Below are 25,374 nucleotides of genomic sequence, written 5' to 3' on the forward strand. Positions count from 1 at the left end.
AGCGATGTCACGCTGGCCACGTGACCCGGAAGTGTCTCCGGACAGCGCTGGCCCCTGGCCTCTTAAGTGAGATGGGCGCACAACCCCAGAGTCTGTCAAGACTGGCCCGTACGGGCAGGGGTACCTTTACCTTTACCTTTACCTCTCAGCAACAGCTCTGGACAGCCAGACAGCGACTTCAACCCCCCTGTTTCCAACTTAAATCTCCCTTCCTGTCTTGCTGCTTCACAGACTTCTCATGACTGATAAATGCTATCTCTCCCCAAATGAAAACGAAGTACAGCCTCCCTATTTTACCTGCACAATTTACTGTTGTGAGCATGCCTCTTCATTGGAGAAAGGGATGCCCTGAGCAGTGATTCACCCAGAAGGGCAGTGGGCAGCCTCCACTGGGTAATTCTGCCTCATTGGAAGTGACAGAATGTATCAGAACTTACCCTGTTGAGGTCATTTTGGAGAAGGCAAGGCAAGATCAGTTAAGAGTCACAAAAACACAACAGGCAGCCTTCCTTGTGGGTGGATTCTTTGAGCTCACTGTACCCATTTAAGCAATTAAATGTATTATCACAGCACCTTTCTCTTACTGCACACCAGCATGAATACTTGGGAATGAATGTTGTATCCACACTACAGACGTTCTGTGCCACTAAAAATATTAAGAACTGAGATCTGACGAGGCGACAAGAATTCTGCAGATTCCTAGACCAAAAGCAACTTACAACCAAACAAATAGACAATAAACACTGTGATCCAGATTCAAAGTGTTGCTAGATATGCCGTATTCCAAACCTTCAGGAATGGCCTCCAGCACAGTACAATAAGCTCTAGTCACCAGGGGTTTACAGAGTTGTGAATATGGAGGTCTTGTCATGTTTGTCCCTTATATAACTAACATGTTTAAGTCTAATTGTTGCATGAAAGGGGTTAAGACCATAAAGTAAGTTGCCCCGTCAGGCTTACCTCACCTTGGAAGAAACTACTGTACTGATTTCTCCCAGTCTACCTGAGAAGCTAAGTGTATAAAGACGTCTGAGCTGATTGCTCCAAGCTCAGACTGCATGGCTCTAACAAGCCTCTCTTTGAGTTCCTATACCAATAATTTAGGAACATTCACCATTGTAACTAAGCCAAGTTTCACTGCTCATGCAACCTTTTCTGGATGTTCTATGGAAAGCATGAATCTGGCCTTTGGAGAGTAAGTAAACCATTTTTAACATACCAAACATAGTCCTTTTTCTATGCCAGGGGAAGAAAATGTAGAAGGAGATATTTTAGAGGGCTAACAGCCTATATTTCCATGCTTTACTTTGCTGCATATGTCGTGATTTTAAATCTCTGGTGGGGTACTCACACCAGAGTACTTGCCCCAAACCTGGATCTTGGCATCCAGGGAATTTTCCTTTATATACTGTACATACTTTTTCCTTACCACCAACAATGCACTCAGAAGTACTTATACACACTGAACAAATCCCAGGTAAACTGGGTTCCTAGTTCTGTGGCTTAGGAACTAGATGTCAGGATCAAAACCCTTGGCTAGATCAATTTAGCCATGTAGTTTTAGTGCCTTGTGGTTTTAGTACAGTTGTTGCCTGACTAGCTGTGATGACAATTCCTGGCAAGCCTACATAGGCTTGCATTAGAGCTTTTCAGATGGTGGCCTATTACTTTAGCTTTTGCTTGTTCTTTATTCCTCCGTCACTTTAGAATCCTGCCTCTTTGCTTGCTTAGCCCTTCTTGGAGATTTGAAATGGTTGCCAGGACTACTGCTTGGCTTGCATGCTGAATTTTCTTGTAATGGTTTGGGAACCCCATGATATCCACACTGTTTTGGGGTTTCCTTCTGGAGTGCACTCCAGCCATTGGTTTTCAGGACAAGTTTGTCAGCGTTCCCCTGAGACTTGAAGAAATATTAATTAAGAGCCAGAAGAATTTTAAATAACATTGGGGGTAGCGTAATACAGTATAAGCTTGCAGTTCTTTGAATTGCAGTAACTGCTCAATATTGTTACCAGCGTTGCTTTAAAATTTTGCCACAACTCTAGCTCCATTTAGCTTCTCTGAGTCATTTCATATGCTACCTCGATGGCAGGTACAGCAACAATGCGAGAGACAGAAAGGTAAATATAGCAGCTATTAGAAATGAAGAATATGTGAGCTGACATAAACAATCCCATTTGTTTGTTTCTCCACAGACAAAAAGGAAGTGAAGGTGGGAGAATATAATGCTATACTTGATTCACTGGAAATGATTAACAACACCATCAAATTCCACGGTAAGGCAGGAATATTGAAGAGAGCGAAGGAATGATACCCTAGCTTTCTGTATAATTTTTATGTCACATGGAATGCAGCAAACAGAAATGTTTCACTACTGCCACAGAGTAAAACTGGCTCAATAATGTAGTATTTAGACTGTGCCGCTTCAGACTGCAGGTTAGTATGTGTGGAATATTTTGTAATGATCCCACATTTAAAGGAAAAGTTCTTTAGTACATCAGGCATAGGCCTCCCCATGAGAGAAAGGCATGCTGGGAGCTTCTTATGTAAAGGAACATTCAAATTTGTAGCACCTATAGGCTGAAGTGGTACAGCCCGGAATCTACCACCCCATTCTGTGCAACCAGCAAACCAGCCCTTAGGTACTTTCAGAGAATCCAGTCCAATAGACACTGAGTAAATCCATATCTGTGCATAGCACTTGTGCTTAGGTTTAAAATCCTTATCACAAAAGGTGCAAGCATAAACTATTACTCTTGCAAAATATGCATTCACCAGACTCAGAGCTCCGCCCCGCCCCCACTCTCATCTCCCCCCACTGCAGCCGTAAAGGGAAGCATCAAGGGGGCATGATGTTAGGTGTATACCAGGCTTCCTCAGCCTCGGCCCTCCAGATGTTTTTGGCCTACAACTCCCATGATCCCTAGCTAGTAGGACCAGTGGGCAGGGATGATGGGAATTGTAGTTCCAAAACATCTGGAGGGCCGAGGCTGAGGAAGCCTGGTGTATACTCACAAGCACATTTATATTAAACACTCAGCATTTAAAAGAGTTCACTTACATTATCTTGCTGGTTATATCCTGGTTATGATGTACAAAGCCCTATACAGCTTGGGTCCAGGCTGACTGAAGGACCTGCCCGACTTTGAGCTCAGCCCCACCACACGACACAGGTATGTTTGGTGAGGTCTGTGGAACTCCCTTCCACAGGGAAGGCAGGTCTGGCCGCCTCTGCTTTCCTTCCTTGTTCAGACAAACCTGGGGGCCACTCGTTGTCTGTTGGGGCAGAGTTTCCTGAAAGTAAGTGTTTGTGCTCTCCGCTCCTTTTTAAACAGTTTTTGTTGTTTTCCGTATTGGTTTCAGTGGGAGTTACTTGTCCCATTCTTAATTATTTATATCGATTGTGTGTGTTTTAGGCTGTGTTTGTTTTAATTCATTCTATGAGCTGCCTTGGGTCCCGGCTGGGAGAAAGGTGGGATGTAGACAGAAAAAAATATATAGCAATATTTAAATGGTTGCCCACATGGGGCAGGTATATGTTAATATTTTACCCATCCACCCATGTTTCAGATGGAAAAAATTTAAACCAAAAAAATAGTGGGTTGCCTATGTCACACTTGAGTCCATGGCAGAGAGCAGATTTGAACTGGTGCCCTCCTAGTTCGCAGGAAAGCATTTTAGCCACTAACACCATAGCTGTCAACTTACAGATTTGAAAATAAGGGACCAGCAGCCTCGAAAATAAAAGATCAGCAGCCAAAATAAGGGATTTTAGTCAGCCAGCCGCCAAACGAAGCCTCAAGTGGTGGTTCCCACAGCGCAGCAACCGGGCAAGGGGGATGCAGCAAGGAAAACCACCGTCACTTCCCCGCTGGGAAGCGCTGAGCAAAGGCGAGTCCCCAGACAATGCAGCCGATTTGATTGGCACAAGGCATGCAAGCTCCACCCCCCCCGTCATTCTTAGACTCCTTATTGGGTGAGCAACGCAGCCAAGCAACACAGTTGGAGCCTCCCTTCTCCCTGGCCAGCAGGGAGGGAGGGAGAGGAGCTGCTTCCTTTGAAACCCAGGAAATTTACGGGACATCATCAATCCGGGACAGCAGCAGGAAATGGCGCTAGGATATGGGAGTTTCCCACCAAATAAGGGACGGTTGACAGCTATAACTAACACCAGCCTGTGAGAGAAGGCTCCTGTGTGGTTCCTGATGGTTGCACAGAAACTAGATTGTGTGCAGCTTCTTCTGCTGTAGCAGCACTATGGGAGGAGCAGTACTGCCATAACCTCTTTCCTATTTAAATACTAATGATGCATCAGGCATTGAAATTTGTCCTTTGAGGGTCCGGCCCTACCATGCAAAAATGGTGTACAGCTTTCGCTGTCATTTCATCCATGCTATCTACTATTTCCTTAGACTAAATCAGGCACGTCCAACAGGTAGATCGCGAGCTCCCGGTAGATCACTGGATGTCTGCGGTAGATCACTGGTAGATCACTGGCTCCCCAAAGAAGCTCAACAAGTTTGTCTCCCCAAAGAAAAGCTCAACATCTTTGCCCTGAACTCCTAAAAAACTGGGCTTTCCTCCTCCCCAAAAATACCTCAAACAATTGGACCTGAACCCCTCAAAACAGGGGGTAGAACACTGCCATTTTTAAACTCTGTGAGTAGATCACAGTCTCTTGGGAGTTGGCCACCCCTGGACTAAATAAAGTAATCATTTGAACCATGACTTTTACCAAGTAAGGTTTTTATTTAAAAGCAATGGCAGTTGTCATTCTCTGGAATAATTTAAAAAATGAAATACATATATGTCCACAAGCAACCGAGAATATTTAGGTCATTTCTCAGTGGTTGAGCACATACATGTATTTCGTATATTTCCCATGTTCCGCCTCTAGGAACTAGAAGGAACTAGTTCCTTCTCTAGTTGAAGGGTTCGAGGTGGTGATACTCCTGCTGTCCTGCTGAGCTGTATCTTTTCTGCACATAAGTAATGTGGAGCAGAATATGTGTTGCTATACTTCATATTGTTTTGTAAAGGCTGCAAGTACATCACTTTGGTAGATAAAGGTAACTTTAAAGGACCTCAGTAAAATTAATTTATAGAAATCAAATGGCAATAGGGTTTGGTTTTGCTGTTATTATTATTGGCTGTGGTTTATTTGTCACAAGGGTATAATGTTGACTCTTTCTTTTCTTGCCGACATTTCAGGGAAAGAACCACCTAAGGACAGAACAATCATCCAAAAGCAACTTCGCAAGATCTCCCTGCCTCTTTACAGTATTCTTTCAGCACTCACGATCCTGGGAATGATAATGGCCAGTGCTTTTTTGTTCTTTAACATCAAAAACCGGAATCAGAAGTAAGCAGCTACATATTGCCCTGTTCCCTTCCCCCTCTCCATTGTCTCTCTTGGGAGTCCTTTTAATTAGGACAATTGTCATTAAGAGATCACGTGGTCGGTATTTACAAAGTTAATTGGAATGATCCATTCAAAGTTACTCACTACTTAAGACTGCAGCATTTCCAGGGGAGGCTGTCTAACTGAACTCTGCGGGACTTACTTTCAAGTAAACATGCAGTTGATCGGAGTGGATGTCTTTTTGATTTCAGAGGAAGAACTAAGCACATACTTAAATCTCTTCTTACAAAACTGATGTATCATAGAAGCGCTTACCTTTGTTTGGATCATGCCCAATTTTTAATTTTTTTATTTTAAAAATTCTGCTTAATTGATGTTACTGTACAATATCTTTGTGTCGGAACGTTTTATTAAATCCTTTTATTCTGTTAGATCAAAATTAGTGTTTTCCACTGTGTATTATTAGCATAATCCCCAGTTAATTAAACCACTGTGTAACATAAGGAGTTGCTTTAGTGAAGGAGATCAAAGACATTTAACCATAATAATGCTCATCTAAACTTATTTATAAAGCAGCACAGAGATTTGCATATTTCTACAATTCTGCACATAAAGCTGCTTCAGTTATCTTGCCTAAGATGGTTCATTCTTAAGTTTCACCCAGACAGAGCCATTCAGGTGTGCTGAAACAGTGCACCTAGCACCTGCAAATCACTTAGGGGCTGTCCAACCCTTGGTATTTTTCTTTTCTGATTTTATTTTGTGTGTGCATGCGTCTTTCCATCCACCAACATCATTTTCTTTTTCCAAATTTGTTTCTCATGGGGCATACATTTCAATCTCCGTGTATAAGCCTGAGTTCCCAGTCCATGAATGAACATAAAGTCTTCTAAATGAATAATTGAAAACATACACAGTTTTTAGAAACAACTGGTTAATTTTGTTTACATGTGACTGTTTATTTGACATTTGGTGACTATGGGTTACACGTATTCTCATGTTCTTGCTGATATTCAGCTTTAATACAATGCATTTATGTTCATTTTTGTTCTCATTGATCTCCCTTTGGGGGAGGGTATCTCCTCCACCCTGATTCTGATTTTGTCCTCCCAGCTTTCTTGACCCAGACAGCTATGAGATGAACTACATAAAGTGTTACAGGACTGGATTTCATAGTGGTGGTCATTGTTGCCGCATCTGTTAGGATCGTCCTACACTTGTGTAGGACCCTGGTAGAGACACATGCCCGACTGGCATGTTCTCTCCCTCCTGGTCGATCGTTCGGGAGCTTCAAAAGCTTTCTTCAGTCCGAACATCACAGCGACTGACACCAAAAGGCAGTAGCAGGCTTAGGATCCTGCAGAGTATTGGCGGTTCGCGTAACAGACTCAATAGCTCAGCATGTTGGCTAAACTACGTTTATTTACATATAATACACTCGGAGCATTCTGACTTAGCTCCTTCCTCTTCCTCATCAGACAGCAAAGAGAAAAAGAACAAAGGACAATAGTCCCACTTCACGGAACACAGTAACAAAAAAACCCTGTCACTGTCTCTGTCACTTCCCACTCAGTGGAATGAAAACATACACCGTCATGTGATAGACAACAATCTCATGACTGCAAACACGGAGTAAGATTCCTAACATCCTCCCTCGATTCATGAACCGTGTTGTAGTCATGAGTGTAACTGCAACAAACATACAGATGTCATACCCCTGTATCACCCATTCCACCCTTGGAACTACCTGCAACTGGATTGACCTTGGGCCTTACCATCTTGCACTTCTGACTAATCTTGGCGTCATAGTTTTCTTGACTATCAAGAAGTTTCACACCTGGCTAGTGGCTCAACACAGGTCTTGGAAGCCAAAGTCTTGGGTTGCTTTCTCATGACTGTCTTCCGGTCTTCTGTCCACAGGTTGATAAAGATGTCCAGTCCCTACATGAACAACCTCATAATTCTTGGAGGGATGCTCTCCTATGCATCGATATTCCTTTTTGGCCTTGATGGATCTTTTGTCTCCGAAAAGACGTTTGAGACGCTTTGTACCGTAAGTCACTCTGAAACGTTTTAACAGAGATGCTGTTGTTCATGCTTTGCATGACACAAGGCATCCCACGTACTATGCTCTGGTTTGGTACTGTTAATCTGCACAACATAGGCTTTCGGTCTTGGGAGGAAACAGGATTCTTTTTGAGCCAGTCACTTGCATGAGTTTTCAGTGAATGTTTAAACTCACAGTTTTGAAGTTTAGGTGTGGTATTTAGGGAGGGAAGGATTCTGTGTCAAGAAGATGGTGATCAGGTATTTTCTCCAATGATCTAAGTCAGGCATGTCCAAAGTCTGTTTTGGGGGCCTAATCCGGCCTGCCAGACAGTTTAATCTGGCCTCAATCCTTAAAAAAGCTCAACAAATTTGGGGTAAAATCATTTAAAAAGCTCAACTTCAATCTTTAAAAAAGTCGCCCATTTGGTCGGCCCTCACGGCCCTTCACTTCATCAGATCTGGCCCTCTTTGAAAAACGTTTGGACACCCCTGATCTAAGCAATCTCACATTCTGCTCAAACTTTCTCATATTGAGGAAGGGAAGTTGGTTAAACATTTGATTGAGCAGAAAGCTGATGTGACCCTGACAAGCTTGCTTCAGACTTTCGTTTTCTGACCTCTTTCAACCTGGCCTAGTTTCAGGATGTGTGCGAACATAATGGGCCCAGAGGTATAAAAAGTTCAGGGTATGTCTTTATCTCCATGTCCTGTCTCCTAGTCCTCTCACTGGCTTGATATGGTAGATCAATGCATTTTGGTGAAAATCTGGAGTATGACTCCATTGTGTGACTAAAGTATGTTGTTGAGTAAATCTGTCTTATTAAAATAAGCCACCATTAAGACCAAATATAATTGCTGCATTTTGAAATTTGAATACTTTACAGTAACCAGTGTCTAATTAAGGACAACTGGTCAATTCAACATTACTAATATATTGTACATCAACCTACAGTTGAAAGAGGAGATGGCCGACAGCTTGAAATTTCAGCCACAATACCTGCGTTAAGACCAACTTGAAAGCAGTGGACCAGCTTTTTAAGTTTCAAATAACTCTTTGTCAGACTCTTAAGAAGTAATGACTCCTCTTCTTTTTATGAATCTAAAAGCCAGCCTCTAGCACTAATCAGAACTCATGGGTCCCTTGTAAGACAGACAGCAGAAGTAAAGAAAAATGTGATTTTAGCAGAGTTGAGGAATGGAGAATTTGCTAAATATAGAGCCATATCACCTAGTAGTTGTGGGGCATGGTTTCTTCCCACACCAAAATAATGTCTTGAAACTTTGCACTTTGTCTAAGTAAACTGAGAGTCCTTTTATGGTGGGGGTAACATTGCCTGAAAGGGACGCAGGTGGCGCTGTGGGTTAAAGCCTCAGCGCCTAGGATTTGCCGATCGAAAGGTCGGCGGTTCGAATCCCTGTGGCGGGGTGCGCTCCCGCTGCTCGGTCCCAGCGCCTGCCAACCTAGCAGTTAGAAAGCACCTCCGGGTGCAAGTAGATAAATAGGGACCGCTTACCAGTGGGAAGGTAAACGGCGTTTCCGTGTGCGGCTCTGGCTCGCCAGAGCAGCGATGTCACGCTGGCCACGTGACCCGGAAGTGTCTCCGGACAGCGCTGGCCCCTGGCCTCTTAAGTGAGATGGGCGCACAACCCCAGAGTCTGTCAAGACTGGCCCATACGGGCAGGGGTACCTTTACCTTTTTAACATTGCCTGAGGAATGTTTCCTAAGTTACTTATGGGGGGGGGATCCTGGAAGATATTAGTATATCATAGGCCATACATAATCTAGGGACTTGAGTGATCAGGAACAAAGCGGAGGAGGGAAAGTGAAGGGCATCATTTAAAAGCATGGGAAATATGAGAAGACTGCCTAAATTGACAGAATATTCAGTCCATGGCTCCTCTGTTAGTATATATTAGCAAACTATGCTTGAATTTAATGTATACATATGCCATAAGTACCTTTTTATAAAATCTTTCAAACCAATTTGGTGGGGGGAAATACATTAAGTTCAAAGTTTAAAAGTTGGCACAGTTAAAGTGCCTATGAGATGCTAGCATCCAAATGCCAAAATAAAGCAATTAATGCCCTCAATGACCACAACCCTATACTCAGTGTGGCATGAAATTCCAAAAGGAACTGAGGACTCTACATATTTGAAAGAGGACACCTTCCTAACCATCAGGAGAATGTGAAAATATTAAGTGTGCTTTATATTTGTGGGTAGGAGAGAGGAAATTAGATATCATATATTCATATAATATAATTTTGTGGGCTTTAAATATGGCACACTGAAGTAATGGTTTTTATAACTTCTAGTTTGGGTGCATAGTTAAATGGTAGCTGCTGAATATCCAATTTGCATTCTCTTGTTTTTGGGTAATGGTCATTAAATTTCTTCTTAACTTTAATATTAGTTCTGTACTTGAAGGAGAAGTTGTTTTTGTTTGTTTTTTTTGAGGGGGGAGAGGGTTGCTGTTGATTATACAGTGGTACCTCAGGTTAAGTACTTAATTCGTTCTGGAGGTCCGTTCTTAACCTGAAACTGTTCTTAACCTGAAGCACTACTTTAGCTAATGGGGCCTCCTGCTGCTGCCCCGCCACTAGAGCACGATTTCTGTTCTCATCCTGAAGCAAAGTTCTTAACCCGAGGTACTATTTCTGGGTTAGCGGAGTCTGTAACCTGAAGCGTATGTAACCTGAAGCGTATGTAACCCAAGGTACCACTGTACATGAACGACACTTGATATATCTGCCTTTGCAAAGCAATGTCTATTGAGATATTTGGTCATATTATGACTCTCTCAGCTGAAAACGCCCTGTATAGCTAGGATTATAATGGCAATCATTATAACAAGATGACATGGTTTCTTTGTACAGCTCTTCCGCTGTTTGAACAGCACAATACAAAACATTTAACATTCCTCAGAAGACATAGCCCAACCACTAAAATCTTATTTGGCTTTTGTGCATATCTTTGCAGTTATAAGTACTAGAAGCTTGTTCTTTTCTTTTCTCTTTTGAGATGAAACTTGAGATCCCCAGGAAGCTCAATTCTGTGCTCTTTCTACAGCTCTGGAAAACAGCAGTATGCCCACAACAATGCTTATTTGTTTGTCTTTGTCCTCTACTGTATCGTGCTTAGCCTCACATCCTTCATAAATACGCATTCGGTGGTTATTGCTAATGTATTCTGTCTTGGATTATAAACTTTAAGGCTGCAGTTGGGTAATCAATTTAACTATGTACATTACAGCAGGCATGCATTAAGGGGAAGAGCCTGCTAATCTTGTATGGTCATCCATTGAATTCCCTATAAAACTCTTTTTGCTTCCTAGCCATCACTAGTGGCCTACCTTTGAGTTGATGGTTCTCGCATTGTGTAAGCTTCCTTTGCGCCAGTCAGGCAGAGCCTCATTGGGAATGAAGTAGCTTTGTGAATTAAACAGGCTTTACTGCTGCAACAAGAACCAGAGATGGAATTGTAGTCATACAGTACCCATCTTTTGTGTGTGTCTTCTGCCCTGCTGCTACTTCCCCTCAACTCAGGAGGCTCCTGTGTTCAAGGGATGATATACTGGGAAATTGCAACATGTTTCCTTCTAAGCAACCCCAATGCTATCATTTGAAAATCAGTGTTTTAATTCTGTCTTAAGGGTCTGATATAATTCAAGGAGAAAGAGACAGATGTTCATTCAACCTGGCATGGCAATGACCAATCTGAAGCATCTATCCTCGTGATGTAGAGAACTTTCTCTTCTAGTTGAAAAAGTAGCTGCTGCCATGGAACCACCATGTGCTGCATATATGCCAGTTGAGCAACTTATCTTGTATGGTCAACTCAGGAGCAACTTATGCTTGAGGCAGATAAGGAGACAACCAAATTTTCATGGCTTATTTAATCCTGTTGGATTTAGGAATGGTCTTTGAGTACGTTTCTGAGCACAATTCAAAGTGTTGGTGCTGACCTTTAAAGCCCTAAACGGCCTCAACCCAGTATACCTAAAGGAGCGTCTCCACCCCCATCATTCACTGAGGTCCAGCGCCGAGGGACTTCTGGCGGTTCCCTCACTGCGAGAAGTGAGGTTACAGGGAACCAGGCAGAGGGCCTTCTCTGTAGTGGTGCCCACTCTGTGGAACGCCCTCCCATCAGATGTCATGGAAATAAACAATTATCTGACTTTTAGAAGACATCTGAAAGCAGCCCTGTTTAGGGAAGTTTTTAATGTTTAAAGTTTTATTCTTTTTTTAATGTTTTGTTGAAAGCCTTCCAGAGTGGCTGGGGAAACCCAGCCACATGGGCAGGGTAGAAATGTCATCATCATCATCATCATTATGTGTACACAGTTTGACATTTTGCTGTGTCATTGCAAATGCTTACATCCTCACTATCACCAACTCACCAGTTTGTAATGCAATCTACTCTTAGGCCGTGTGTCAAAAACATGGCAGATTCTGGAAGGAATGACAAGGCTGATTCAACAGGCAAATGTCCCAAATCCAGTATCTCAACACACTGCTGTAATTGAGCCTTTAATTGGATGCAGGGTTATAGCTTTGGAGTAAGAAGAGATTTCTAAATAGGATACTGTTTTCAAAATCACCGGATTGAACTGAAGTTGCCAAATAACAGAGCGCCCAGTGAAACTCTAGTTGCATCCAGTTAGTCATTCTTAACAACCAGATGTCCCAGATGGAGATGTGCATATCTCCTCCGAGGTACACTCAGTAAATTGTTTTCTTTCTTCCAATGATATTGTGATCATAACTTAGTATTATTATTAATAAGGAGCTCTGGTATGTGAGATGAAATTGATCTATTGAGGCTGCAGTCTACGTGCACTTACTTGGGAATAAGCCCCAATGAACAGAGTAGGCGACTTACTTTTGCAGGGAAACACATTGGGGATGGTTTTGCTGTTTGTAAGGTTAAATATTGTTTCTGCCACATGACTTCCTGGCTTCTTTTCTTTCCCCCCACCCTCTTTAGGCACCAACTGTGATGTTTGGAATTCACTTCCAGACACTTTACAGTTATTTCAAGCACCAAGAAAGAAGCAGTGTTTTATAACCCCGATTCTTAATTTTAATACAGTATTGTATTTTGCAATTACAATAGCATAGGCCAAATTCAAAGAGGAAAGAAATGTTGAGACTGTAAACGCCTAAGTAAATCATGTAGAAATAAATATTTCAGCCAGGTTTAAAATACGTGGGTGCATAATGTTGGCTTTGGTGAAGACACCCCTTTCTCATGATTGAAGAGTTTGTTTTTATTAACCCAGTTAAGATCGTGCTTATGTCTGACTCTTACTGTTTAATTCTAATATTTGTCTGATGCCTAGTTTTTCTACTTGGAACAATAGAGTTGCCTGTGGTGATTTGCCTTGTGAAAAGTGGAATACAAAAACTGCAGCATAAATGCTAATGATGCAGAGGGTTTTTTTGTGTGTTTTTTAAACGGCATCATCAACATTGCCAGCTGAACACTCTGTCCCACATTCAAAATCTCTAGGACAAAAAAGGATACAATTTTTCATTCCTTTAGATTTCCGTCCTTCCTTTTTCTTCCCCTTGTCTAAAGCGCTCTCTCTCTCTCTCTCTCTCTCTCTCTCTCTCTTTCTCTCTCTCTCGTATAATTCTTCTTTACCACCATTTCATTTTATCTTTGTAAAGGCCTGCCATTTACAAATCTCTTTGAAATCATTAGAAGTTGAGGGAGCGCTCTTATGCACCAAAAGCTGGTGCGAAGTAAGCCGGGTGTAAGTTAAGTCAGGGCACAGTTACACCAAATCCAAACCCCAGTCAGCAGTGGGGCTGCTACTCCTGGTCTTCCTAAGCCTGGAAGAGGGAAAAGAAGTATTTAAAATAATGTTAGGTTGTCAGGTCACGTGACATAGTTGAAGGGGTGCCTAATCTCTGCTCTCTAGTCCTGCCCCACCACATCCCTGGAATGCTCCCTTCTGGGGAGTTACAGCAAATGCTGGCTTAACTTTGACTGAGCTATCTTGGGTTAAATAACACTGGGTTGTATACATTTCCTACAAAAGAGACACAAAACTTTTGATTCCTGAGTATGCTAAAGCTATCCAAAATTACATGGTTGAGTTGGAGTTCCCGGTTGCTCATCCTGGTGGATCTTGCCATAAGACTTCACCTAAGGGTTTATACTTCTGCTCTTTTCATTTTAGTAGAACGTGTTGTTGTTGTTTCCTTGTTTAGTCGTGTCCGACTCTTCGTGACCCCATGGACCAGAGCACGCCAGCCACTTCTGTCTTCCACTGCCTCCTGCAGTTTAGTCAAACTCATACTGGTAGCTTTGAGAACACTATCCAACCATCTCGTCCTCTGTCGTCCCCTTCTCCTTGTGCCCTCCATCTTTCCCAACATCAGGGTCTTTTCCAGGGAGTCTTCTCTTCTCATGAGGTGGCCAAAGTATTGGAGCCTCAGCTTCACGATCTGTCTTTCCAGCAAGCACTCAGGGCTGATTTCCTTAAGAATGGATAGGTTTGATCTTCTTGCAGTCCATGGGACTCTCAAAAGTCTCCTCCAGCACCATAATTCAAAAGCATCAATTCTTTGGCGATCAGCCTTCTTTATGGTCCAGCTCTCACTTCTGTACATCACTACTGGGAAAACCATAGCTTTAACTATATGGACCTTTGTTGGCAAGGTGATGTCTCTGCTTTTTTTTTTTTTTTTTTAGTAGAACATAGGAACGCCCTAACCTTCCTCACTGGATTGCAACCCAACTCCTACTTTAAAAGATACATTTATTTATTACATTTTTATGCTCACTGCCATGAATCTCAAAGCATCTATTATTTCTTCTACGAGTTTGCAACTCTCATTACACTTGGTTCATAGTTGTTGTTTTTCTGCAGTCGTGAAAGTTTTTAACCTTGTTTGAAAGGAGAGCTCCCGTTTTTCCTATTTGGGGACTGTGGGCGTGGTGCTTAAAACCCTAAACCTGATATAAAGGAGTTATTCTTTTTTTCCTTAGTCTAACCCAAATGTATAAAGTTTTGTTAATAAAGTCAGATATGGGGAGGAAAAAAACTGAATTTTTTTTATTCGTTTGTTTCAGGTCCGGACATGGATACTGACAGTGGGCTACACAACTGCATTTGGTGCAATGTTTGCAAAAACATGGAGAGTCCATGCAATATTCAAAAATGTAAAAATGAAGAAAAAGGTGAGTCTTTTTTTTTTAAAAAAATCATATTTTCCTTCTCTCCTCTAGCCTTTTAGCTGATGATAGAAACACTGTATTGAAAACCTAGTAGGTGCATGCAGGATGTTTACATATTAAGAATTTCTATCATCTCAGACTGATAGCAACACTGACAGCAAGATTCTGAGACCATACAGATCAAATATTTAATAGAGAGTGGAGTATTTACAGAGAATATCTAAAAGAACATTGTAAAAACCTAAGTTCTTTGGCAGGCCTGGATTGACCTCTGCATGAAATAAGAGAATTTTACAAAATTAACACAACTGAACAACCTAGGAGAGATAAAGTTAAGTGTGCAGCTAAACAATGTAACTTAGGAATCACAATGGAGGGATTGGAAGTCATGTTGGAATTCGTTATGTGTGAAAATAATAATAATAATAATAATAATAATAATAATAATAATAATAATTTATTACTTATATCCTGCCCATCTGGCTGGGTTTGCCCAGCCACTCTGGGCAGCTTCCAACAAGAGATTAATTTATTATTATTATTAATTTGTAATGAGTGTTGATTTTGGATTGCCTTTTGTTGATTGTGTTGTATTGTTTTGTTCTGTATTTGTTTTGTTTTGTTTTAAAAACCAATAAAGCATTAAAAAAAGAATTTCTATCATCTCTGTGTTGCCTGTTTTCTTACAGGCAACTGTGCTATGAAGGTTCATGGATTAGAAACTGTCATGTTGAGTGGCACTTAGCTTGGGGTAATAAGTATGGTTTGGGGATGTTTTGTGATGGTGCTTTGATACTGTTCACCTAGGTCCTAGTGGAATATTGTATGAACATTTGTTGTTCTGCTGCAGGTGCCCAGTCCAATGATGCTCCATGAAATTGGGATCAACTTGATATTATCAATATTATTGGTTGAATTCTGATATTTTATCCATATGTGTTCTGCCTTTGGGTTGATATCAATAGTTAGTTCTTAGATGGAGAAGCCAATTGTGTTATGTGCCACTGTAGTGCAGAGGAAGTTGGTTTGGATGTGATGTGCAATTGTGATAGATTCTGAATTTTAAACAACTTGTTCTGCCAGTATGGATATACTGCCAGTATGGATATGCAGTTTGGTCCTGGGCATATTGCCATTGTCCTCATTTTATGTAATCTAGCTGTCAGTCTACTCTGGGGCAAATCCTGATCTATGGATTGCCAACAGCCTTTGTCTCCTTTCATTTCACTTGTTGGCACTGCTTTTGTTGTCATGCATGGCACTGAGAAGATTTGGCCCTTAGCCAAAAAAGGAGGCTGTCAGCGTCCTTGCCAGGTCACAGGTTGAGGGACTGTAAATTCCATCTCTGGTGGGTGCTGGTGATGCAATGTGTTGAATTGCTAGAAGCAGCCAAAATTGTGGAAATTGTGGAAATTTTAGAGAAGCAATCAAGCAGCATTTGCTGGCCTTCATGTAACATTCACCATATGCAGGTGGTTCACGTATTTCCAGGATTAAGTGTATATTGTGATGATGAGATAGGGTGTCCTACCACAGCAGAGGCATTTTCTGTTTGTTATAATAAATTTATTTCTTGTACATTCACATTGCGCTGAGATCCTACATCAGTCCAAGATCTACCAGGTGTAAAATGAAGAGTAGACTGCTAGTAAATTTGAATGCCTGATATGTTGCAAAAAGCTCAAGAAGCACAGCAAGGAGAAACAGTTTCTTGCTGTTGCGTCCTGACAATACATAAATTTGCTGGTTCAGACACAACGAGGCAGACGTTCACTCCAGTTGGATGGTTTTTTTTTTGTGCAGTTCCCTGACTTTCTCAAGCAAGAACAATTTTTGGAGTTTGTTTGTAGATCTGGGGTTGTCAGCCTGGTCTCTACCGCCCACTAGTGGGCGTTTCAGAATTCTAGGTGGGCCGTAGGGGGTTCAATGGCACAAGCTGAATCCGCCTTCCATTGAGTACTGGTGGGTGGTAAGGAAATTTTATCATCAAGAAAGATGCGTTAGTGGGTATAAAAAGTTTCGCTACCCCTCGTGTAGATCATTCTCCTTATGAAGAAAGAGTAAAGTAAAGGTAAAGGGACCCCTGACCATTAGGTCCAGTCGTGACCGACTCTGGGGTTGCGGCGCTCATCTCGCTTTATTGGCCTGGAAGCTGGCATACAGCTTCCGAGTCATGTGGTCAGCATGACTAAGCCGCTTCTGGCAAACCGGAGCAGCGCACGGAAACGCCCTTTACCTTCCCGCCAGAGCAGTACCTATTTATCTACTTGCACTTTGACGTGTTTTTGAACTGCTAGGTTGGCAGGAGCAGGGACCGAGCAACGGGAACTCACCCTGTCACGGGGATTCGAACTGCCGACCTTCTGATTGGCACGTCCTAGGCTCTGTGGTTTAACCCACAGCGCCACCTGCGTCCCTTAGGAAGAAAGAGTACTGTATTGTAAAACTTTCTGGTGTGATTATGTGTGTATCAGCTTCCGAGGTTCCCCTTCTAAGCTTACTCTTCTTTTAGTGCCTCACAGACAGAGCCAGTCATCTCAAGTGGACAGCTAGGTGCCTACATCCTGCTTCTTTCCCCTGGAATGAAGAAGGGAGGGGAGGCAAAGGGATATTCTCTTTAAATCCGCTATTCTACTTTCCCTCACCCTAGTCACTGAAGAACATGAGAAGGGCCCTCTTGCAATTCAGTGAATCACAGGGGGAAACAATCACAGGGATGGGAACCTGTGGTTTTCCAGGTGTTGTTGGACTTAAACCTCTTCATCCTTCCTGGGTGTTGACTATGCTGGCTGGAGCTGATGGAATATGGGAGTGTATTACCATCTGGAGAGCCATTGGTTTGCCTTACCTTCTCTATTCCAGTTTTCCTTTAATTCTGAAGTTTTTTAAATGTGAAATTGCAATTGTAAACTGCCCTAAGCCTTAGGAATGCATGGGATAGAACAGGGATCTCCAACCAGTCGATCGCGATCTACCGGTTGATCATCGTGGGGGTGTGTGGTTGATCATGGTTGATCATGTGATTCCTGATCGATTGCCAAAAAAAGCTCAACAACTTTGGTCAATCCAGTGGGTAGACCAGTTTATTTATAGTGGGAGTAGATTGCTGTCTCTTGAAAGTTGGATAGTGCCTGGGGTAGAAGCATAAACAAAACTGGGATTCACCTGTTCTGTTGCAGGTATCCCCATCAAACCTTGACCTATCTCGAGGCCTCCAAGATTGCTTTTCATAGAAACTACAGTTGCTGTGTGATCCTGGGTGCAGGTGGCGTTGTGGTCTAAACCACTGAGCCTCTTAGGCTTGCTGTTTGGAAGGTCGGCGGTTTGAATCTGCATAGCTCCTGTTGCTGTGTCCCAGCTTCTGCCAACCTAGCAGTTCAAAAGCACACCAGTGCAAATAGATAAATAGGTACCACTGCAGTGGGAAGGTAAATGGCATTTTCATGCGCTCTGGCTTCCGTCACAGTCCTCCGTGTACCAGTAGCGATTTAGTCCTGCTGGCCACATGACCCGGAAAGCTGTCTGTGGACAAACGCCAGCTCCCTTGGCCTGTAAAGCAAGATGAGTGCCACACCCCATAGTCGCCTTTGACTGGACTTAACCATCCAGGGGTCTTTTTCCTTTACCATTTTACCTGGGTGCACTCACTGCATATGGACTGGAGGATATAGTAGCTCTGTGCAATAAGACTCCAGGATCGGTTTGCAGCAAGCAATCAATGGCATGAAACTAGGCATGGGGTCTGTAAGCAGATGCCAGGAACTAGCAAAACAATTGGACTCTGTTCCAGACATCCAATGGATAGCCTGAAAGCTAATCAGATAAATTCACATTACTAGTGGATTGGAACTAACATGGTTCACTCATCTGTATTAATTTGACATTTGGCCTGTGCTGTCTGTTGTACTCAAAGGTAACTGCCAGTGGTTTCAGTGGAACTGAATTTAAGATTGCAACCCCAAAAGATTTACTAGCACTATGAAGCCAATCACTTTTATTCTTAATAATAATATTGGATGTTTTTGTAGTTCTTTCTGATCTACTAAATAAACAAACAGGGAAATGGGGTGTTTTGCAGAGGTAAAAAGCTTCATGCTAAATAAAATGAGCACCACCAAGTGCACTATTAAGAGACCATCTGCTGAAAATGAACCAACATATGGCGATTTGCATTTCAATTTTTTCTAGCATTGTAGCTTACTTCAAAATAAGAAAAAAATAGAAACCTGCTTAAAATTATAATGAGGGAATTAGTAGTATATTAGCTGAATTTTCATAGCAAATCTGCCCTGTAGTGTATTGGGTTTGATATTATACAGCTTAGTTAGTGAAATTTGTATTTTAGTTAAAGGAGCAATGAGCAGGATAAAGTTTCTTTATTTTATGTCATAATCTGTTTATAGAGGTTGTCAACATGTGAACAAGAAGGATAAAATGGGTTGGAGCCAGATTGACACTGGATCCACACCTACCAGGGAGTAAGTCCCATTGAAGAGAAGCAGAATTTGTTTGGCGTTGTAGCCCTGATTCATAAAAAGCAGCCCTTTGATCACCAATTTGCTGGCAAGAATGCAAGAGGCCAATTAAGTAGGCTCTACTGTGGTAGTGCTAAGCAAAGGGTGAAACAGTGCCACAATGTAAGGGCGGCACACAAGTGGAAATTATTCCATGGGAAATTAAACAGAGATAAACAGCATACTTCTTATGTGAAAATATTTCATTTTGGATACAGGTCCAGACTGTTAGCTGCATGTAGGTGGCATTGAAACCAATAGAGCAAGTTAGTCATGACTTCATCCTATTTATTCCAATAGGAACAAAGTACAACTAACTTAAACCAAACAGGCTTATTTAGGAGCATGACATTTTCTTCTTTGCTCCTTCAGCTGAAGTTCAGGTTCTTTCTCTGGACCTCTCCTGCCTTGATTACAGCAACCTTCTTTTGTCTTCCCTTTGTTGCCTCACCTTAATATAAGAATGGGGAGCCAGTGGCCCTCCAGATGTTGTTGAATGCCAACTCCCATTAGCATAGCCAATGGTCAGGGATGGTGGGAGCTGTAGTCCAGCAATATCTGGAGAGCCACCATCCCTGCTTTAGTCCCATGAGGTTGATGGGATGCAATAGGTTGATGAAGCTGGGCATTTGCTGGGGCCAGACACAGGCAAAGGACCCATCCTGCCACAAGAAATGATTTTCTGCTTTGTGCAGATGACATAAAGAAATGACTCTATGTCAGTCAGACCTTCCTGGCCTTTTGTACAAAGCAAGTCCTTGACCCTTGACAGTTGTTGGAGTGTCATAAAAGACTCTTAGGAGATGGGCTGAATAATGCCTCACATTGTACGAAGCACTCAGCACTCTGCCCCCACCCCAAGCCCTCTCAAAGGGCAGGAAAGCATTCCCTTACGTTGCTTCTGAAAAACCGACGTGCTGTTTCAGTGTTTAGAGATGGGACTGGATGATGCCACTATATATTTTCTGCCTTGCACTTTTTGGATTCAAAAAGTTGAATTGAGTCCATAACTATAATTTCTGCTGGAAGCTGTAACGAATGTATTTCTGAGTTCCCTTAACCTGAACATGAAAAGCATTGTGTCTGTGAATGCAGAATTTATATATATATATATTTAATTCTGAGTATTATTGTCTGTTCAACTATCTTCATTCTGCATGATTTAGATGTTTTTGCTCTTCAAACAGCACCGGCGAGCAGGAAATGTAGCTTGCAAGATGACCTTTTCTTGTATTCCGGTTTCACAAAGACCTTTTTTTGTGCATAATTAAAAAGCCTTGTTAGCACTGTTACATACCTTTTATTTATGGCACTTAAGAAAGGCGCCACAGGAATCTCAGACTTATATGGGAATGCCCTCCTATGCTCTCTGCTTTTTTCTCCCTAGATCATTAAGGACCAAAAGCTTCTGGTAATAGTTGGGGGGATGCTGCTGATAGATCTTTGCATCTTGATTTGCTGGCAAGTAGTTGATCCCTTGAGGAGGACGGTGGAAAATTACAACATGGAGGTATGTCATCACAACTTCTACCATTTTCACATTTGGTGTTGGGGGTTGCAATGCAAGACAATGGATGAAAATGTATTGAAAGAGGTCACGCATGGGTTTTTCGAGTGGACTGGAAAGGAAAAAAAATAATAATTCATGACAGAAGAAAATTGCATCTGTACTCTAAATACAGTCCTGCATCTCTGCCATGCTTAAGAGGTTTTAGATGCAGTAATGTTGTAAACACAGGGGAGTTCTCTGCTAAGAGTCTATAAGAGACGGTGTTGCAATAAATAATAGATTTTCAGACTCCATTAGGAGAATTCATGGGGAACTAATGCAAGCTAGACATAAAATAAAGACTTAAAATAAAGTAATCTGCTTTAAAAAAATCCCTATATGAAGAACTAAGCTTCCATTGCTATTGTGGATCTTTGGGTATTGTAATTGCAATACCCATTATTTTACTTGGCCTGGTTCTCTTATGTATAATGTCTGGTCCTCTAATGTCATCTCCTGCAAAAGGTCACCCTGGAAATATAAAGGTCAAGGATGACAGGCCTGGTAGCATGCTACTTGACTCATCAGACTTTCTGGTTATATGTGATATATACTCTGGAAGAAAAGTCTTCAGAAAGTAGAAGGTCTTGAAGGCAGGAGAAATGGAAACCTTTAGCGAAAGGGGTTCTCTGTGTACAGTTGCATCAGTATGTTGAAAAAAATTATTCTAAAATGGTTTTTCTGTTACAGTGTTTGCTTACAAGTGAGCAAAAATAGTTTTTGCATCAAGATAAGTGCTACCTTTTCTAACTTCTCTGCTTCCTATCTTCTACTATGTCACAATTCTTATCACATGGCAGCGAAAGTAGCAGGGTTCTGGTGCGGCAGCATTTACTAAGGTTTGAAATGTGACTGCATAGGTTTGGAGAGTCTCTGGTAGTTGTGGGAGATTGACTATTTTGATGCATGTAAGAGGCCACTCATTTCTTAGGAGCTGTTAATCTAATGCCCTCTCTGGCTCTAGCTCATGCTCTCGCTCTCATTATTAGCATTCAGAAGGAATTTTAAAACATTCTTGTTCATCCAAGCATTTTATGGCTGAAATGTAGTGTTCCTGGTGACCTTGAAATTAGTGGCTGTGAGGATATGAAACTGTTTTCAGGTGTTTTTACTTTGTATTGCTTTGTTGCTTGCCACCCTGGGCTTGTTTGGGAGGAAAGGTGGGATAGACATAAATAAATGAACATTCTCTGAGAATCTGCAGCAGAGGTAACCAACATAGTGCTGTCTCTGGCCATTGGTCATGCTGGTCAGAGCTGTAGAGAGCTGGAATCCCAACAAAATCTGGAGGGCACCATGTCGCCTATCCCTGATCTATGCAGTGTTCTCTGAATGACAACTTACATTGCTGATATAGAATCTGAGTGAGAGATGAGCAAGAGACCACTCCAAATAATTTTCTAGGATTGAGGAAGTAGCCAGACACTTGTTTTGAAATGTGCTTGCTTACTTGTACTTCATACTGTTGACAACAATCGTGTTGCTATATTTCTAAACCAGAGATAGTTAACTTCTGTGTTCTTCTGGGTCACTTTGCCAAAGATGGGCAATACAATAAATAGTACAATAAAGTTGACATCTGCTAGCAGTAAAGATGGCTTATTCATGGAAGATGTACACTCAGCCAGGGATTTTTTTTTTCATCTGGAACTCGCCAGAATCAGTTCTGACACCTCTCAGGTGGGTGCCATTACCATTCTAAGAGAATGAGGCAGTTGTTCATGATGAGTTTGGGCACCTCATTGTCTCCTACAACTTGATCCCCGTCCCCTTCCCTTATGAATGAATGTGTTGCAGTGATTTGTGCAAGACCACTTACTGTATTAGTGGCAGAATGGTATTGTGGGCTTTCTGTTCTCACTGGAGAAATAGCCTTTAATGGAACTTCTTTGCATCCGTAACTGTTTCAGACATGCAGTCAATAAAAGTTTCTGTATAATAGTGCAATGATTTCAACCTATATTAGTCACTTCGAAATATCTTATCTTAAAGTAGGCCTTACCTCACCTGAATATTGAATCTCCTTAGACTGGCAGAACTCCTTTATCCCATCTGACTTTATAGCCGGATGAGGTGGCCATCTAATACAGGGGTCAGCAAACTTTTTCCACAGGGGGCTGGTCCACTGTCCCTCAGACCTTTTGGAGGGGCTGGACTATATTTTGGAGGGGGGGAAACCCCCCACCGACTCCCCCCTCCCTTCTCAACAGCACCAGACGAGCCCTGGTGACTGTTTACTTGTGCCTTGCGAGTGGCAGGGGCTGGCGGTTGTGGCAACGGAGGGATGATGAGCAGCGCAAAAGGGCTGGCTCCGGAGAGGGGCTGCTCTGCTTTAAATGGCACCCTTGCGAGTGGCAGGGGCTGGTGGCGGAGGAACGATGAGCGGTGTGAAAGGGCTGGCCCCAGAGAGGGGCTGCTTAAAATGGCGCTCAGCCAACTGAGGCTCAACAAAGCCCAGCCCCCTTCCTCCTCTAGGCAGGGCTGGGAGAAGCCAGGAGGAGGGAGGGAGGAGGCGTCGCCATGGTGTGTGGGAGGGGGAAAGGATGGCGCAGCCCGAACGATCAGAATCCCCATGCCGATCCACACGGCAATTTCCGGACCGTCTGTGGTCCAGATCCAGAAGGCAATTGGGCCGGATCCACGCCCCCCACTTGGCCTTAATTTGCCGACCCATGTTCTAATGCATATCTGTCTGACAGCCAGCCTTGCAAGCTGTCAGTTCAATTCATGGCATGCCCCTGTTCAAACAGGCTCCTGCCACACACACATATATGCCAATGCCTGTCTTTGCCTCATTAGACTTCTTTTGTTCATGGCAGCTGTTTCTGTTGTTTGTGTAGGATCCTTCATCCATCCTTGCCTCTTGCATTCTACTGGCCTGTAGAACTTGTGGCACATCAAGCCAATACAGTACCTAACCACCAATGAATAGTGGTCTGCTCTGGGTTCAAAAGCCCTCTTGTTTTGCAATCCCAGGCAGGCAGCTAACACAAGCAGCTTTAGCAAGCATCCAGTATGATGAAGGGTCCCAAGTTCTGCACATAGTTCTCCTCATAGGTAGGGGGAAACATCATTTATTTAAAGGTAAAAGTAAAGGGACCCCTGACCATTAGGTCCAGTCATGACCAACTCTGGGGTTGCGGCGCTCATCTCGCTTTATTGGCTGAGGGAGCGTGCAGCTTCCAGGTCATGTGGCCAGCATGACTAAGCCGCTTCTGGCGAACCAGAGCAGTGCATGGAAATGCCGTTTACCTTCCCGCCGGAGTGGTACCTATTTATCTACTTGCACTTTGACGTGCTTTTGAACTGCTAGGCTGGTAGGAGCAGGGACCGAGCAATGGGAGCTCACCCCGCCGCGGGGATTCGAACCGCCGACCTTCTGATTGCCAAGTCCTAGGCTCTGTGGTTTAACCCACCGTGCCACCCACGTCCCATTTAGTTGTTATTTATTTATTAAAATAATTTATATTCTTCCTTTTTGCCCGACAAAATTACCTAAGCCAGTTTACAAGGTAAAAATAAATGAACTTCAGTCAGCTAAACCCAATAAAATCTGAGTCGAAACAAAGCAGGAGAGTATGTTGCATTATATGTCTAGAGGGCCAAAGTCTTGCTGGAAGGAAAGGTCTTCAAATGATGACAAAGAAACGCCAGAGAGTGGCCAAATGTATCCTCCTGGAAAGGAAGTTCAAACCGAGTTGGCAAAGCTACAGAGAAGGAGACTCTTAATGTTCTCACCAGCTATATTTTGGACAGTCAAGGGACACAAAGGGAATGAACAGGCAATGAACAGATTTTAAATGTTTAAAACAGGCATAGGGAACCCTGGGCCAAATTAGGCCTAACAGTGGCTCCTAGTTTGACCCTGAGGCCAAGCCATTCCTACCTGCCCCACACCTGAAGTCATATATGATGTCAGGGATGGGGCAAGTAAGGGCACAACTGCAAGGGAATAAACAGGAGTCTGAAGATGGCCTCCCAGTTGTCCCTTGGCAAGTGGGACTTTTATTTAGTATCTTTTAAATATGGTGCCAATCAGAGTCTCACTGAGGTCATTTGCACTTAAAAAAATTATTTTACCGCCACTGTCTGGTACATATTCCTAAAACTGTCAATGTTTGCGTATTATTTTCACTAGATTACAAGGTGAAGCATTAATCATTAGCAACTTGAGATAAATTAAAAACACAAACAAAACGATTCAAAGATATGGGCAATTAATCTGCTGAAGCCAGTGGCTGTAATACTCCCTTGAAGAATTCCTAGTGAGAATTATCACCTGTGTTACCAATAGGAGGGCCATCTTTCCATGTGTGTTTTTAGTGAATTTAGTTCACTTTTGTTCTGGAATTATTTTTTATTTTTTTAGTAAGAGTTCCTGGCCATTTCCTTCTCTTATCATTTAAGGCAGGAAAAAACAGAATGACAGGAACTACATCTGTTGCTGCCCCATAGTCGCCAGCTGCTTCTGTTGATTTTGACTCAGTTACAAAACTGGGTTGTGAATGATTTACTAATCTTCCCCAGTCACTTGAGGGAAAGGACCTTCTCCTCCAGTGTCTCTGTGCTATTAGTTTCCAGTTTAATCCCCCTCTTTCACTGCAAAACATTGTGACGTGAACTTGGGACATAAACCAAGAGGATTAGAGGGATGTGGAAGTCTGCAGCGTCACTTAAAACATACTGATAATGCTGATAATCACATATCA

General features: G+C 42.5%; 1 protein-coding gene across 2 annotated transcripts in view; it reads left to right on the forward strand.

The window, feature by feature from the left end:
- Window positions 1–25,374, forward strand: part of GABBR2 (gamma-aminobutyric acid type B receptor subunit 2) — a 287,781-nt gene that overhangs the window by 182,286 nt on the left and 80,121 nt on the right. For both annotated transcript variants that reach the window (XM_079983945.1, XM_079983946.1), the window contains exons 9-13: window positions 2,196–2,276; window positions 5,212–5,362; window positions 7,283–7,415; window positions 14,498–14,605; window positions 20,504–20,626. In XM_079983945.1, the coding sequence (XP_079840071.1) occupies window positions 2,196–2,276; window positions 5,212–5,362; window positions 7,283–7,415; window positions 14,498–14,605; window positions 20,504–20,626 (596 nt within the window). The remainder of the gene's footprint in view (window positions 1–2,195; window positions 2,277–5,211; window positions 5,363–7,282; window positions 7,416–14,497; window positions 14,606–20,503; window positions 20,627–25,374) is intronic.

The sequence above is a fragment of the Podarcis cretensis genome, assembly GCF_951804945.1.
Source record: "Podarcis cretensis genome assembly, chromosome: 7".
Classification (NCBI taxonomy): domain Eukaryota; kingdom Metazoa; phylum Chordata; class Lepidosauria; order Squamata; family Lacertidae; genus Podarcis; species Podarcis cretensis.